The following is a 13,534-nucleotide window of genomic DNA, read 5'->3' as shown; positions in this document are numbered from 1 at the left end:
CATTTAAGCTCCACCCCCATTTTGATAGCCCCACCCCCCATCCCTGAGCCTCAAGGGGCCTGACAGCAACCCCAGACAGTGGAAGAGGAGGGGAGGTCACCCAAGTAAGAGGTGCACGCAGCCTTTTTTTTTAGTCTGGAGGGACCAGATATTCCGGCCCACCTCACCTGCTGGCAAGCAACTCACCTGAGGCCAGGACCCTTATGGGCTTCACTGCTCCCCCCCAAGGAGCCCCCAGAGAGATGAAGCCCCGGATGTTCTGGCTTTTCCAGGCCTGGGACTGCTGGAGGAGGAAATAGAGGATGTTGAGGTTTCCCAGGCTGTGTCCAATGAGGAAGACAGGCTTCTGGTAGGCCTTACGCATTTCCTCCACAAGGCTGCGCAGGTCGCAGAAGTATTCCTCTTGCTGATCTGTGGAGACATAGTTGGGGTTGCTGGATCCGGCCAGCCACATGGCCTTGCTGGCCCCCCCAGTGGCCATCCAGGCTGCCCCACGGTGTTGCAGCAGATGGGGCTGGGATGCATCTTTTCCCAGCCCTATTTGGAAACACTGCCATGGGGGACTGAACCCGAGCTATTCTGCATGCACAGAAGGTCAGAGGTGGAGATTTGGCAAGGCCTCCTCGCGAGTCCTTGCCAGGTGTGTGACTTGAACAGTGTGTTTTTAAAATGAGGTGCTGCAGAGGCTCAGGTCCTCCAGAAGCCACGCTCTCCTGTCTGCAAACTCTGACCACTAGTCAGGGAAGCCTGGTGCTTCAGAAGCACCAGATATTGTTTTCTTGTATGTTCCAAGCAGATTGCGGAGACTCCGACACTCAAACCTGAGGCAGCCTCCGCTCTGCTGAGCGGCCAGAGGAGGTGGGATGTACAACCAGACCTCATTACATACTTCCAGTTGGTAGAGCATGGGACTCTTCATCTCAGGGTTGTGGGTTCAAGCCCCACGTTGGGCAAAAAGATTCCTACATTGGACTGGATGACCTTTGTGGTCCCTTCCAACTCTACAATTCTAAGATTCTGTTTTTTTAAAAAATCAGCCATGGGAGGTGGGATTTGCACCAGGGCTGTTACGATGGCGAAGGAAGGTAATAGTTGCGCTTTCCTTCCGTACTGTTTCCCCAAAAGCTGCCTTAGCCACACAGCAACAGGTGTGTGTGTTGGGGGGGGGCATTTAAACTCCCCCCACTCAAGAGGGCTGCTTTCACCCCTCTCTCCTTGCCTTGACCTCATCGTCATTCCACGGTTGCTAATAATAACAATGACAATAATACTAATTTATTTATACCCCGCCCATCTGGCTGGGTTTCCCCAGCCACTCTGGGCGGCTTCCAACAAAATATTAAAATTCAATAGTCTGTCAAACATTATGCTTCAGGGGAAAGCATTCCTGCTTCCCAGCCCTTGGCACACCCGCTGAGTCCTCCTCACAGCCCCCTCCCTAGTTATCCATTTGTACTTACCGGGCCCAATCCTCCAGTCATAGGGGGCGGCGCGCACGGTTTGGTCTCGCACATAGCCATTGTTGACCAGGTGCTGCACCAGTGTGTGCATGTACCCTGGAGGTAGGAGGAGAGAGGAAGAGGTTAACAGGAGGGGGGGCAAGGGGAGGAAGGCTGGGTAGGTGACCTGTTGGAGGGGACCACTTCCTGCTCTGATGGCTCTCTGGGTTGCTCCAAGCCTCATTGGGTCCAGCACATTAGGAGGCAGGAGTAAGGATGCCAACTCCTCAATATATAGCTCCCCCCCATCCCGCCGACTGAAAAAACCCACTGGTACCTCAGGTATGGGCACAATATCCACTTCCCAAGGTGTAGAGTGAGCAGCTTTTTATTGTTGAAGCAGGAAAAGGCAGAAATTGCACCCTTTTAAAAAAATATTTTCAAGAAAGTAGGGAAACCATAATAAAACACTAAACATACATGTTTTTTCCTAGCTAAAGATTCTTGTATTCTGGTAAACGCCTACAAAAAGGAAATTCTGGACAGTGGGAAATGGTTGGGCAGAGTGGGTGGTGCATCAAAAATTTCTGGAAGGTCCTCTTTCTTGCATGCCTACATTCAGTGCTTTTTTTCCAGAAACACAGGTGCCGGTATTCACTGTGAAGTTGTTACAGTAAGTGGCACACTTTTTAACAAAAGAAGAAGAGGTGCTGGTACTGTGTATGCTTGAATACCCCCTGGGAGAAAAACACTGCCTACATTACAAACTGAAAGTGGCACACACAGAATACCTTTTTCTGAAGAAGAGGAATGAGGGAAAGTCACAAAAGATCATGAGCAAGGAGAAGAGAAGCCTTTCCCAGCTATCAGATGCCCCCTAAAAACCCACCACAAACCTACCATAAGTCAGCCCCTGCACTCTAGCTCAGAAACAACTTCCCCATGTCACTTCCGAAGTAGATTTGAGTCAGAAATGGGCACGTTTCATTCACTCAGTAATAAGTCTGTTCCCAGTCATTGCTGGGGGTGGTAATTACTGATTTTCACTAATTGTTTTCTATGCATTTTACTTTAAAAAAGTAAAAAGAAAGTAAAAAGAAAGTGAGGAAGTGGCGTGAAGTGCCCGCCACTCCAAGGGGGAAGAGGAGCAAGATCTGTTTGCTACTAATCCCGGAACAAAATTGGACAAGAATCAACCAGGGGAGGATATTGCAAGGAAGATGACCCTAACCAAAGTTTGGGGGGTGGGGAGGAAAAACCACCTTTGCTTCCCAAGGCTCCCTGTTTACTAGCAAGCACTGCAGAAGCATCTTGGAAATGGGTCTTGCTGCTAGATAAGGCAGCTCTCTATGACATGCCATGTAGGGCCCTCATTTTAATCCCATTGTGGAAAAGTCTCTCTTTAGCAATGCTCAAGGCATGGGTGTAGCCAGGATTTTTGTTGGGGGGCAAGCCTTTCATTAGGGGTGCAGAACCTCAGTTTGCTATGTATTTTTATTGATTTTTATTGATGGGGGCAGCGGCCCCTCCTTCCACCCCTTGGCTATGCCCATGGCTCAAGACGACTCCAAGCAGACTGAAGCAGCAAACTTCCTTCCTTCACCAGAGAGATGACTGATTTGCAGGTAGCAATGCCTCCTACCAGCCAGTTTGCTCCTGTCCAGGTATTCCACTGTGTGGGTTTTGCCAAACCCAGGGACTCTGATTTGGACTCCAGGGGCATTGGACACCCTCCGAGTTGTCCTGTTGTAGATCACTCTGTGGGCAGAAAGCAGATTCAGGTGCAAAGCAAAACACAACCACCATGCTGGGATTTTCATTCCTGGCTATTAAAATGTCATAGAAAATACTTTAAAATAAATAAATCGTGATGATTACTATGTCCTGCCAACCTAGCTCACCTTGGAAGGGACGAGAGGATCAAACCTTTGTTCCTTTCAGTCTACCTGAGAAGTTCAACATGTGAGGAGGTCTGAGCTGGTTGCTCCGAGCTCAGATGGCATGGCTCTCACAAGCAACTCTTGAGTTCCTATACAAATAACTTTTACCACTTTGTAACAGCCAAGTTTTACTGCCTGCGCAACTTTTCTGACTGATGTATAGAAAAGCACATGAACCTGACCTTTGAAGAGTTTGAAAGTAAACCAGTTTTTAACTTACCAAACATGTGGTCTTTCCTATGCTAGGACAAGAGGGAACTCACAAGGGCCCATATTTTAAAGGTCTAACAGTGTATATTTTTACACTTTACTTGGTGTTGTGATTTTAAATATTGACTGTGGTTTTCTCATTGATGAGTATTTGCCCCAGGTTGGGATCTTGGCATCCAGGAATACTCTTTTTATACCTATTTTTTTTCTTGCAACCAACAGACTACAGTCTCCATCATTGGCCATGCTGGCTGCTGGGATGGAAGAGAGTTGGAGCCCAATGACAGCACACCAGGTCCCCGTCCCCTTCCTGTGCTACTTTGTACTTCTACATACTTCTGGCTTCCACCATGGATGAAGCGTCCCTCACCCTGTTTTGGCTCAGTTTTCGCAGACCCTCCTCACGTGAGGGAGTCACAGAATAACAAGCTATAAAGTGGCTTCAGCCAGTGACGTACTTGGTATTGTCAATCCAACAGTCAACCCCAAGAGGCAGGAACATGTTGAGGTTCAGCCAGATGGTGAAGAAGTCATCTGTCTGGCGGTAGCACATCCAGTTCACCACATCCGGCTTGTCCAGTTTGGCCTCTAGTTGGTTTCCCAGGCAACCAGGCACTGAAAGGGACCAGAGAAAGAGGAGTGGTAGCCTGCCTTAGTGGTGCATCTAAAGCCACCTGTGAAATGGACTAAAAGTCCTGGAGAGATTGCAGTTCTTTTGTAGCAACGAAAGAATGTGAGCGGGGTGGGATGGGAGGTTGCTATATTTTCTAGAGGCCCTGCTCTTGGAGCATGGGAATTTAGAACTGATGAAGCTTTCCCCATCATGGATATAAATGGTGGGCAAAGCTTCACCTGTCTATACCTTGGGAACAGGAGCTAGGCCACCAAAACAAGGTGGCAACCATTTTCCTAGCAAAAATGTACAGCCATTTGCCTGTGTGGTGAGGAGAGTTTCTTGCTAGGCGCTCCTGTCCTTGTTAGCCAATTATGCGCCTTCTAGATGTTGTGGACTACAACACTCTTCAACCCCAGCTAGTGCGGCCAAGGCTCAGGGGCTATGCAAGTTGCAGCTCACAGCTTCTGGGGGTATAATGGTTTGGCCACCTTCTGCTGTAAAGCACCCAACAAAAGCAAGACACCGTTGAGAGTCTTTTTGTTAGGATCTTGCGGTAGGTGCGATGCCTATAGGATACTCATGCCACTCAGGTATCTTGGAAATGCCACAAGGAAAGAGGATGGTGGTGGTTCCCAGCCCCTCCCAGCCTTTGCTTTATTCCTTCTGAATCTCAGCCTCTGGCCTGTGCCTTTGACTGGGACAGGGGGATTCTCGAGTTTGCCTCCATGCTGGGTCCTGGAAGCACAAAGCAGGCCTGAAGCCACTTGCTTTGAGGTCTGAGGAAGTTTCTGTCACCTCCTGTGGCCAGCCTGCGCCTTGAGATCAGCTTGTTTACTGATTTTAATTGTTTTTATTTATTTTCAAAACTTTTTTTTTGCTATGGCAAAAAATATGTTTTTAAGTAAGTTAAACAAAGCAATACAACAAAAATAATAGTGCAACTACAAAAAAGCTCAGCATATCTGGAAGAGACTTAAATCGTTGAGTACTTAAGACTATTAGGGAAGCCACATTTTGTGCTGTACCTTGTCCTGTGTGTATGTATTTGTTGTATATATGATAAAATCCCACCAAATTTCTTTTCAAAACTTAACACATAAGGATATTCCCAGCAGCTGCAGCCCTGCCAAGTGGTCTTGAAGGACCGTACAACCTGGAGTAAGTAGCAAATACAGGTGAAGAAGAGCCTGCCTGAGCATTAGTTGAATGCTTTAGTCTGGTAAGTCTTTCCACAGGTTACCCTGTGAGACGACGTGCTTATTGCAAAAAGCAAGGCATGAGGAATCACTCCTGTTTGTGTGCTTGGGGGTCCTGTGCCCCCTTAATGTAAAAAAGATACCTGTTGATCCCACATGGCCAGAATGCCTGTCTTCCTCCAAGAGTGGCTTCCACAGAGTCTCCTAGTGGATTCTGCCAAAGGGCAGAGTGAGATTTCAGTCCAAGGGAGCTGCTTTGTGTTTTAGACTCCTGGCAAGGTCTTCCCACAGATGCTCTGAAACAGGTGCTCTGGTGGGATCTGGAGTCCCTTACCTCTGGGGGTTGCAATAATGTGATTTTGCCCATGCTTGTCCTTAATGAACCTGCCATCCAGTTGGAGTCTCAGAACCTGCTGTCCACATGTCAGACGGAACAAGATGGTCATATTCCATACTGTACCACTTTAAGGGCATATGGGGGTGGTGTCATATTTTTGAAAGCTCCCACACATATATGTGAAAAGCCTGCACACAATGAAACTCTCAAGCCACAAAGGATGGGGGCAGCATTGTCATGGCCCACACCATGGGACGGATGTTGCTGCCTTTGGCCTTTGGCCTAGCAAACACTCCTACCTGAAGCTAGAAGTAGTGCAGTCCAGGCTTCTGCCACTTTGAGTAATGTTCTCCACCAACACGTGCAACAGAGAAGACTGTACCACTTTGAGCTGTAGGTGTGGAGTGCTATTTTTACTGTCCCCAAATGTAACAAAGCTCCCTGTAAGTTAAGAGCATCAGATCTGGGAGGAAGATTCTGTCAGGGCCCTGGGGTTAGGTTCAGAATGGAGGAGGGAATTGCCCTCAGAGGGGGAAAGTAGAAAGTAATGCAACAAAATACAGAATACAAGTTAAAATGATAAAAGTTGCATTAAATTTGTATGTAAGGCTATATAGGAAAGGCTGGGTTGAATCCCACAGCCCTGGCCCTGTCAAACCCTCTTTATGGCAGGACGCTGGTGATGAGACTGGGGGTGGGGAATGCTTTAAAGACACCTCCTGGTGCTTGTCCTTTTTTCTCATCCTTTCCTAGGAAAACAGGAACCAACTTAGATCACTTTTGCTCTCTGGCCAAAGAGACCATTTTTTCAGAGCGCCAGGCAAACAAAACAAAGTCCGGTCAAGGCCATTCAGTGGGACAAAATACTGTGCAAGATTATTCCAGGCAGGATCAAAAGGGACGGAGACAGGAGGAGATTCCCAGGGTGTGGGTGGGTGGGTGTGCACATACATGGGATGGAGAGGCCACTTTTGGGCCAGGAGTCAAAGGTAGCTCACCAGATTCAACACAGGACAGAGGAGGTCCTCTGCCTTTAACTCTTGCATTATGGAAGTGCTGATTTTTCTGCAGCGGGGGAGAGGGAGAGAGCCACCAGCAAAAATAAAATAAGAATTCCCTTCCTAAGTCCCACCCTCTACCCAAGATGAAGCACTGCAATCCGCTCTACAGTCTCCCACCCCAACCTATGGACAGAAAGGAACTTGCCATCCCAGGATGTCCTTCTGCTCAGCTCTCCCTGGTCTATCTAAGCATGACAATGCTGCACCTCTCAGAAAGGGGAATCAGACACATTTAGGAGTTTGTGCTTGATTAACTTGGAGGCCAAGAAGGAGGAGATGCCAGGCAAGACACACTGCCTCCCTCTAAGCAAGACCCAGCAGCTACACTTCAGCTCAGTTAGGGGGCTCAGGCAGCTGGATGAACCAACAGAGTTTATTCCCAGGTTGACCATCACCCTGCTAAGCATGCATGTCAATGGGTTGCTACAAGGTGACCTTGTAGCTTTCATTTTAGATGCAAACGGGATAGATCTGCCTCCAGGCACAATCAGATGAGATGGACCATCTCATCCAGCCCCACGCGCTCTTGCCAAGGCCTCCTTCATGTGGGGCAATGAGGGAGAAGCAGGGCAATGCAGGACTCATGGAGAGGTTACTGGCCTGTGTGGTGTAGTGGTTAAGAGCGGTAGACTCGTAATCTGGTGAACCGGGTTCGCGTCTCCGCTCCTCCACATGCAGCTGCTGGGTGACTCTTCTTCTTCTAGTCACTCTTCTTTGAAGTTTCTCAGCCCCACTCACCTCACAGAGTGTTTGTTGTGGGGGAGGAAGGGAAAGGAGAACGTTAGCCGCTTTGAGACTCCTTCGGGTAGTGATAAAGTGGGATATCAAATCCAAACTCCTCCTCCTCCTCCTCCTCCTCCTCCTCCCCTTCTTCTTCTTCTTCTTCAAGCATCTTACAGGAGTGTCAGGCAAGGTGCAGTCAAATGCTGGGAGGACAGAGGAGAGCTTGCAGCCTTTCCTCTGGGAAAGTGTCCCCCACATGCCCTTTCCTCCAAGGTACTCCTCCAAGGGAAAGAATAGCATGGCTCTCCTCTAGTCCTGGGAATCCCACCAGTGGTTCTGTGACATCACTTTGATCACCGTTCCACCAATCTTCACCTTTATCTCAGACCTATTTGCATACCAATGCGTACCACAGAAAAGGCCAGCAGCCCAGCACTGCCCACATCCGCTTCTAGGTATCCCAGCTGAGCATGTCAGGCCCTGAACTATCCTAGCTGTGAGCTTAATCAGACCCTACAGATCCATCTGATTTGACTAGCATCTTTTCAGCCATCCACGTCTCAGGGGAAGGGGCACTACTGCAGCCAAGCAGCCAAAGCAACCCAACACAGACTCTTCTCAAACCTCACACCTGCCTGCCCAACACTGATCAGCTGGCTGTTCACAAATGACCACCCTCAACTATCCCACTGACGCCTCCCACCATGCCAACACTTTGCCTGCAGTGGGGAGCTGGCCTCCCCAGCCTCAGGACTGCCACTGCCCCCCTTGTCATGTGCCCCATGCCAACTTACCAAGCACCACAGGGGGAGTGTTGTTGGAGAGAGCTGCTTCTGGGGTGGTACTGGGTGGGAAGAGCACGTTGAAAAGCCAGAAGGCATCTGCTGGTTGCCAGAGGACAAGAAAAAGGACAACTGCAGCCCCAGCTGAGCTCCCCATTCTGGACTCTGCTCTGTCCCTCCAGCCACTGCCTCTGGTCTAGAAAGCAGCAGCCTTTCTGCTGGAGCACAGTATTTGTAGGAGGGAGGGTGAGAGGGCGGGATGTGGGGAAATCATTAGCAGATTCTGTGCATAGAGCAGCCCCATTGGGCTGCCTGGGCCTCTTTTCCCCAACTGTTCCAGGAATGGGTGGGAGAGGAGACGTGACTTGTCCTCCCAGTATTGAAGGCCTTGTTCTCAATCAAAGGGCACCCAAAGGGGTTTGGTTGGCGCTGGAATTTGAAAAAGCTACCCTCAAGTAAGGAGGAAATCTTACTGACTGATTGACATTTCCGGAGTAATCAAAACCATCTGATGCCAGAGATTCCTGTCCATATGACTACAGCTTGGAGCCACAAATGCAGCTTTCAGCAAGACCCCTTCTAAAAGCTTTGCATTCCTCACTGTTTGTCTGCAGGCTAAAAGCCAACCAAAAATGGGACTTCTGTTTGCAGGAAGCTTATGCATACTGTGGCAGTTCAGGGCAATCAGCTGCAAGTATCTGCTCCACACCAATGTATAACCACTTTCTGGCTCAGAAAACAAAGAAAGATATAAAGGTTAAGGTAAAGGGACCCCTGACCATTAGGTCCAGCCGTCGACTCTGGGGTTGTGGCGCTCATTTCACTTTATTGGCCGAGGGAGCCTGCGTACAGCTTCTGGGTCATGTGGCCAGCATGACTAAGCCGCTTCTGGCGAACCAGAGCAGCGCACGGAAACACCGTTTACCTCCCCTCCTGAGTGTTACCTATTTATCTACTTGCACTTTAGGACCGGTTGGTTAAGGGCATACAGGTCGGAGCTAAACAGTACAAACTGAGAGCATTTGCAGATGACCTAGTATTGACGTTACAGGAGCCAGAACCTAGCACTAAAAGAGTTTTAGAATTAATTCAAGAATTTGGTCAGGTGGCAGGTTTTAAATTGAACAAGCTAAAAACTAAGGTTTTAGAGAAAAATTTAACACTGATTGAAAGAGAGAGGTTTCAGAATGAGACAGGATTGAATGTGGTAAAGAAAGTGAAATACCTGGGGATTAATATGACAGCCAAAAATGGGAATTTATTTAAAGATAATTACGAAAAATGTTGGACTGAAGTGAAAAAAGATTTAGAAATTTGGTCAAATTTGAAACTCTCACTGCTGGGCCGTATTGCTGTGATAAAGATGAATGTATTGCCTAGAATGTTGTTTTTGTTTCAGACACTACAAATTGTAGATAAGATGGACTGTTTCAAGAAGTGGCAGAGAGATATTTCTAGATTTGTCTGGCAGGGCAAGAAGCCCAGAAGAAAATTTAAGATATTAACTGATGCCAAGGAAAGAGGTGGATTTGCCCTGCCAGACTTTAAACTTTATTATGAATCAGCAGCTTTTTGCTGGCTGAAAGAATGGCTACTTCTTGAAAATACAGACATTTTGGATCTAGAAGGTTTTAACAATGTATTTGGATGGCATGCATACTTATGGTATGATAAGGTCAAAGCACACAAAGCATTCAAAAACCATATTGTTAGGAAAGCATTGTTTAATGTTTGGATAAGATATAAAGATTTATTGGAAAATAAAACCCCAAGGTGGCTGTCACCAATGGAAGCAAAAGCTCTGAAAAGGCTCAATATGGAGGCCAAATGGCCAACATACTGGGAAATTTTGGAGCAAGAAGGAGATAAATTGAGATTGCAGAGTTTTGAAAAACTAAAAAATAAAGTGAGAGATTGGCTTCATTATTATCAGATAATGGAGGCATATAATTTGGATAAGAAAATAGGCTTCCAGGTGGAAAAGTCAAAATTAGAAACAGAATTGTTAGAACCCAAAACTAAAAACTTGTCAAGAATGTATAACTTGCTGTTGAAATGGAATACTCAGGATGAAACGGTGAAATCTGCTATGATTAAATGGGCACAAGATGTTGGACATAACATAACGATGGCTGACTGGGAACAGTTATGGACCACAGGTATGAAGTTTACGGCATGTAATGCCTTAAGAGAGAATATTATGAAAATGATATATAGGTGGTACATGACCCCAGTCAAGCTTGCAAAAATTTATCATTTGCCCGATAATAAATGTTGGAAATGTAAAGAAACTGAAGGTACATTCTTTCACCTTTGGTGGACGTGCCCAAAGATTAAGGCTTTCTGGGAAATGATATATAATGAACTGAAAAAGGTATTTAAATATACCTTTCTGAAGAAACCAGAGGCCTTTCTTTTGGGCATTGTCGGCCAACTGGTGCTAAAGAAGGACAGAACCTTTTTTATGTATGCTACAACAGCAGCAAGAATACTCATCGCAAAGTATTGGAAGACACAAGATCTACCCACTTTGGAAGAATGGCAGATGGTGATTGACTACATGGAATTGGCGGAAATGACCGGTAGAATCCGAGACCAGGGAGAAGAATCGGTGAAAGAAGACTGGAAGAAATTTAAAGACTATTTACAGAAATATTGCAAAATTAAGGAATTTTAGAAGGATGTTGGATAGAAACTAAGAGGTTTTTAGCTGTAATGCTCTAAGAGATATGAAAAAAAAAAAAAGGTTAACAATTGGGTAAAAGTTTAATGGTAAGGATTTGCTGAACTAACAAACTGAACTGGAATACAAAGAAGGGAGGTATGAGGAGGTCCGGGGAAATAAGAGAAGGGAAGATAGGTTTGGAAAATCAATGTTTTTTTTTAACTGTTTTATTTTGTATGTTTCTTTTTTATTCTCTATTTTTTGCTATATTTTGTACTTTGTATATTTTTCTTTTTCTTTTTCTTTTTTTGTATTTCTTGAAACTTTAATAAATATTTAAAAATAAAATAAAATATTTATCTACTTGCACTTTGACGTGCTTTCGAACTGCTAGGTTGGCAGGAGCAGGGACCGAGCAATGGGAGCTCACCCCGTCATGGGGATTCGAACCACCGACCTTCTGATCGGGAAGTCCTAGGCTCTGTGGTTTAACCCACAGCGCCACCCGCGTCCCAAAAGAAAGGTATACCACATCAAAAAATCAGTGGCACTTTTTGTATCAGTGGAAATTCAGTGGAACATAATAGCAGAGCCCAGTGCATGCTAGGTAGCACCAACTGGTGTGAGCATGAAGCAGGAACTGTTGGTATTATCAGCAAATGGCTTCAAAGCTTCATAAAAATTAAGTGGTGTATGTGCCCTTGAGTGAAGTGTATGTGCCCTTGATGGGGCCGCTTCTCAAAGCAAGCACACATCTCTCCCCCACCCCCCACTTGCCCCCCTACACAGTCTGTAAGTCAACTTACTGACTGCCCTTACCATGGCTGTTTAACATGCTGCGAAATACAAAGAGAGAAACTGACCTCTGAGCAAAGTACACAACTGGATGCAAAGCAGCCAAAGTTGTGTCCCACTCTGGGCTCTCTCTGTATAGGGAATGTAGTGACCTTACCACTTTATTCTGCAGGTTACAGAATCTCAGATAATTGTATTAACTTTGGCTATATGTCAGCTTGTGCAGATGCCTCATACAGAGTCGAAGCACTGAACCCAGCATGGTACTCTTTGACAAGGAGGCCTTAGGCAAAGTACCTTCCCCAGCCTGACTGATTGGAGACCCCTTGCAGCCTGGCTGCAAAGGATTGCTCAGCTTGCAAAATTTGTACATGCCCCAAACGTATTTGGCAACTTTGCGATGGCTTTTGGCACACCTCTCTTAGACTGCATGTGCCTCACTGCCTCCCCTCCAGCAACTGTGTGGGTCAGGGGCACTGGTGAGACCTGGCCAGCCCTTGTGAAACTTAGGCTTGCCAAGACTGGCAAGAGTTTATATAATAGGCAAATGTGGTGCCTCCTGACATTTGTTCTTTCCCATTGTTGCCTTTGGCCAGCCATTTGCAGATTCTTCTCTACCGATATGGAGTGGAGAGTGGCTGTTTTCATTATTTTTATATTGTTATTGCAAGCTGCTTTGATTCCTTTTAACAGAAAAACAGGACCTGAATAGAAACTAAACTAGCATCATTACTTCATGCCCAGAAGCAGCAAAGCTCTAAATATCAGATACTGGAGGGCATTTGCCACCTTTGTTGTTTCTTGGAAGGTTATGAAGGTGAATCAGGGATGGGGAATTTCTGTGCCCTTCCTAGGTCCCTACTCAGAGCACCCACCACCCATGAACCCCTGCAGGTCTCTCTGCTCTGATCCATCTGTTTCCAAGAGCAGATTAGTTGGAGGGGCACCATTTCAGCAAAACGGGTTAAGTCCCAGCAGGGTTGTGACTTCCAGGATGTGCCGTCTTGGAGCAGGTGAAGATGCCTGGATGTTGCAGGACTTAAGCCTTACATAAAACAGGTGTTGGGATGAGAAGGCTCAGCCTGGCCTGACTAAAAGCAGCCCCTGAAGACCAACAGCTGCCAGTGTGGTCTCTGTGCCAGAGGAGAGGAGCTGCTTGGCCTCTAGGGCTGGAAGGAGTTAGCCAGGCAGGCACTGAGAACCACCGGGGAAGCCAAATCAACTCCTGAGCCTGAAAGTGCTCAGCACCTTGAGACACCCCCCCCCCCAGCCAGCATAAGCTGGAGAAATGTGGCAGTCAAGAGAAGGGCTCTGAATCTGACGAGAGAAAAGCTTGGCCAGGGTCTCTGCCAAGGCTACCGTCCTCACCCCCCCACCCCAGGGCTCTAGCATGGAGAGGGGGGACTCTGATAAGCTGACACCAGCCTTTACCTTCAGTTTTGTAACCCCAGGTTAACGCAGCTTTCCAATTTATCTGTCCTCCGGTAAAAAATAAAACAGAGTTCTGTCTCATGGCATCTCAGACTTAAAAGAGTAAATATGGCTGAGGCAGGGGAGGATGAGAGAGAGAGAATGGTAAAGTGTGAGGCCAAATGGCTATGAATTCACAAGCCTCTCGCCTTTCATGGCCTCCTGCCCCCACTATTTTCATGCTTTCCCTTTCTAGAACAATGTGCGTATTTGTACAGCCAGTAACTGAGAACAGCACTTTGTGGGTCTGGTGAAGGGGACTTTTGTCCACAAAAGCTCAGGCCGTGAGGAACCACCTCT

General features: G+C 46.9%; 1 protein-coding gene and 1 long non-coding RNA gene across 5 annotated transcripts in view; one reads left to right on the top strand and one right to left on the bottom strand.

The window, feature by feature from the left end:
- LOC308483031 overlaps nt 1-4,042 on the top strand; it is a 16,291-nt gene extending 12,249 nt beyond the window's left edge. Inside the window, exon 2 of the long non-coding RNA XR_013989548.1 lies at nt 3,812-4,042. This is a non-coding gene — a long non-coding RNA (uncharacterized lncRNA). The remainder of the gene's footprint in view (nt 1-3,811) is intronic.
- The window catches only part of LCAT (lecithin-cholesterol acyltransferase), a 17,405-nt gene extending 3,871 nt beyond the window's left edge, over nt 1-13,534 (bottom strand). For 2 of the 4 annotated variants that reach the window (XR_013989547.1, XM_081016560.1), the window contains exons 1-6: nt 8,317-8,536; nt 6,737-6,803; nt 4,048-4,204; nt 3,082-3,197; nt 1,461-1,556; nt 187-411 (exon numbers count right to left, since the gene is read on the bottom strand). Coding sequence is in view for 3 of the 4 variants with exons in the window: in XM_081016560.1 (XP_080872686.1) it covers nt 187-411; nt 1,461-1,556; nt 3,082-3,197; nt 4,048-4,204; nt 6,737-6,803; nt 8,317-8,403 (748 nt within the window). In the remaining variant the exon portion in view is untranslated. Of the gene's footprint in view, nt 1-186; nt 412-1,460; nt 1,557-3,081; nt 3,198-4,047; nt 4,205-6,736; nt 6,804-8,316; nt 8,539-13,195 lie in introns of those variants that run through there. The other 2 variants (XM_081016562.1, XM_081016561.1) reach the window with 2 other exon arrangements.

This window comes from Podarcis pityusensis (assembly GCF_964106645.2).
Source record: "Podarcis pityusensis genome assembly, chromosome: 8".
NCBI classification, from domain to species: Eukaryota; Metazoa; Chordata; class Lepidosauria; order Squamata; family Lacertidae; genus Podarcis; species Podarcis pityusensis.
This window is presented reverse-complemented; position numbering and strand designations above follow the sequence as displayed.